The sequence below is a fragment of the Phlebotomus argentipes genome, unplaced genomic scaffold (genome assembly GCF_947086385.1).
Source record: "Phlebotomus argentipes unplaced genomic scaffold, Phlebotomus argentipes genome assembly contig_15, whole genome shotgun sequence".
Lineage (NCBI taxonomy): Eukaryota > Metazoa > Arthropoda > Insecta > Diptera > Psychodidae > Phlebotomus > Phlebotomus argentipes.
This window is the reverse complement of record NW_026776181.1, coordinates 7935331-7938192: the sequence shown is the minus strand read 5'-3', so window position 1 is coordinate 7938192 and position 2862 is coordinate 7935331. Positions and strand designations below refer to the sequence as shown.

General features: G+C 51.0%; 1 protein-coding gene across 1 annotated transcript; it reads right to left on the bottom strand.

The window, feature by feature from the left end:
• Nucleotides 1-629: 629 nt before the first annotated feature.
• On the bottom strand, nucleotides 630-2473 carry LOC132261742 (zinc finger protein Noc). The gene is made up of 2 exons (XM_059760687.1): nucleotides 2202-2473; nucleotides 630-2129 (listed from the first exon to the last, which is right to left on the bottom strand). Exons 1-2 carry the CDS (start codon nucleotides 2286-2288, stop codon nucleotides 858-860), a joined length of 1359 nt encoding a protein of 452 aa, XP_059616670.1. The 5' UTR covers nucleotides 2289-2473; the 3' UTR covers nucleotides 630-857.
• Between the last annotated feature and the right edge of the window lie 389 nt (nucleotides 2474-2862).

Below are 2862 nucleotides of genomic sequence, written 5' to 3'. Positions count from 1 at the left end.
CTCCTCTGCATTGTTGTGTCGAAGAATGTGACATGTCTAATTTGCTCGTTCACTCTACCAAAGGGGCAGCTCATTCGGCAGAAGCATGGACAAGGTTTGGAGAGGCAAGCAATTTTAAGTACATTTGGGGTAGATTTTGAAGTGTGAGTTCCAGAAAATTTAATTTTGAGTTTATGAAAAGTCAAAAAGAGAATTTTAAAAATTGCATATTGGTTTGATTATCTATTAATTCATATCTTCGAAAGATACAAGATAAAAAATGTATAATAGAATTGAAAACTTATAGGCATAAGGCACTCAAGTATGAAATGACTTACCCCTTGAATCTCCACTCTAGCGAATTTCCCAAAATCCTCGCCGCAAGTGAGATTTTCTCTGCAACGCAATAATGAAGTTTTTTTTTGGAAAAGCGGAAAGTCAGCGGGAGTATGACAGCGAATGCAAAGAGACTTCCAGACACGCCTGTCAGGATGAATAACATGCCCGTTGGGTTTAATGAGAAAAACAGTGGCACATAATTAATTTCCGTACACGTCAAATGAGAGACTTTTCCATGTATAGTTTATTATATACTTTATTCTTAAGCAAATATTCGTTATTCTCTAAGGATTCTTCCTTGACCTTCCTCAACTTCCATATATTATTTACACACAGTATTCAATTATTCTTCGTCTTCCTCGGCTTTGAAGAGAAATTCCGGCGATCACGAGAATCGCCGTATGGACAAAAAAGGATCGCGCGAATAATGGTTGTTGAGAAATTATGTCCTGAGATAACACAAAAAGTCCGTCTCACCCCGTCTTGAATCATTTATCACAGCAGAGAAACATATTTTCTTGGAGAGAAGGACGCTGGGTTTATGGATGCACCGCCGCGGCGCCCAGGCGTTGGCCATAGAGCGCATAGGGTGAGTAGTAAGGGCCCAGAGCTGGGTTGAAGGGCGGATAGGATGACAGAGCGCCGGGCTTGCTGTAGGGGTGGTAGCGGCCGGCGGACAGTGGGCTGAGCGGCGGCGTGGGGTAGGCTCGGTGCAGGGCTGACGGTGAGAAGAGCGGCCCCAGGGGGCTGAGCAGGGCGGACTGGGACTGGGCCAGGGCAGCTGCGGCCGCGGCCGGATCTGCCAAGCTAGCGGTGTGTGTGCGGAGGTGTTGCAGCAGTTCCTCAGACGAGGAGAACCGCTTCCCGCAGTAGGTTTCCCCTGCGATCCAGTTGCATATGTAGGGTCTACCGAGCTGCGCATAAGGATGACCCGGCGGCAGGCTGGACTGCATGGCGGCCATGGCGAGGCCGTACTTCTGGTGCTCGCACTGAGTACAACCTGCCGGGCAGGGCGCGCCCATGAGCATCTGTTGGTTGTGTGCCGAGTACTGGCAGCCGGTGCAGTACGGATCCTTGCACACTGGCACCAGAGCCTCGCCTCCAGTCGGAGTCTTTACGCGAGCGTAGCTGACGTACGGCCCGGGGGCTGTGGAGGTGGGAGGATATCCAGCAGCCGCGGCGAGCATAGCGGCGTGATGATGAGAAAAGGCCCCGGCAAAGGGTGGCCTGAACGCCGGATTGGCATGCTGCTCCAGTCCTGGTGGACAGCACAGTCCTCCAGTCAGCGGATTGATTCCGTAGCCGGGTTTGTAGGCCGAGCCCAGAGGCAGGTCCTTTGGGTGGCCCTGCAATACTTCCATTCCGGACCTGATAATGGGACTCTGGCCGCGCTGCGAAGAGCCCGCCGGCGATGTGCTCTTGCACTCCTGACCAGGGGTGGCCTTCCCATTCACCTCCACGTTGGAGTGCACATTGATGGGTGAATCGGTCTTTTCACGCGACGGGGCACGGGCACTCGCGTTAGCACTTGAACCATCATTGACACTACTGGCTTTGGAGGAGGGGCGCTCCTCGGCACTCTTCTTTGTTAACACATTCGCCTCGTATGGCTTAAAAGCTAATTTCACTTCTTGCGCTGTCGATTGCTTTGTCTCCGGCTTCGCGGCAGCCGACGGGGACTTGGCCACAGCGGACTCGGTCTTGTTCTTGCTTTTATCCACACTGATCAGGGACTTGACGTTGCTGGAGTCTGCCCCGATCTGACTGCATGTCTGGGCGAGCATCGCCAAGGGGCTCTTCTTTGCGTCCAACTATTAAATACAAGGGTTGGGGGTAAGTATCAATATTGCGATAGAAACTTGGATTGAGGTCTCGCAACTCACCGTTGTTGGAAGTGGTGATAGATAATCTGGCTGAAGGTATTGATTATTACCGATGGTAATCATTCCTCCACCTTCCAGCACAACCATTTGGTATCGTTTCTGTCTTTAGCAATGTTTCTCTCGACAACACACTGGTTTTCTTAGTAAGCTCAATTTCTAATATAATCCACTTTGGAAGAGTTTGGCTGAGACTTAACACTTCACAAATTTCTGAATAATTTCCATCGAAATCGACGTGAGAACTGCGATGTTGATACACTGAACAACAGACTCGAACTGACTCCTCGACTGCCCGACGAGGTGCCGTGAGCCGACAACGAACGATTCGTACCATCATGGCCCCTTCTTGTAACCAATGAAATGCCATGCGCACTCCCCACCACTGCCAATCGATACTGCAAGTCAAACAGAGATGAACATAGGGCAGCGCTCAGCACAGTGGAAGCAAGAATGGGTCGAGCAGTTGTGTCTTCGCATGGATGCGACAGCAATGCAAGTCGCCTTCGCAGCACACCAATCAATCGTCCAACACAGTGGGAGCTCACTGTGTGCCATGGACTCTTTCCTTCTGCCTACCACCCATGTTGAGCAGCACTTGAGCAAGACATGCATGGAGGAATAGCTGAAGGCGCGTTTGAGCCGCCGCCACTCTCGAGCTGCC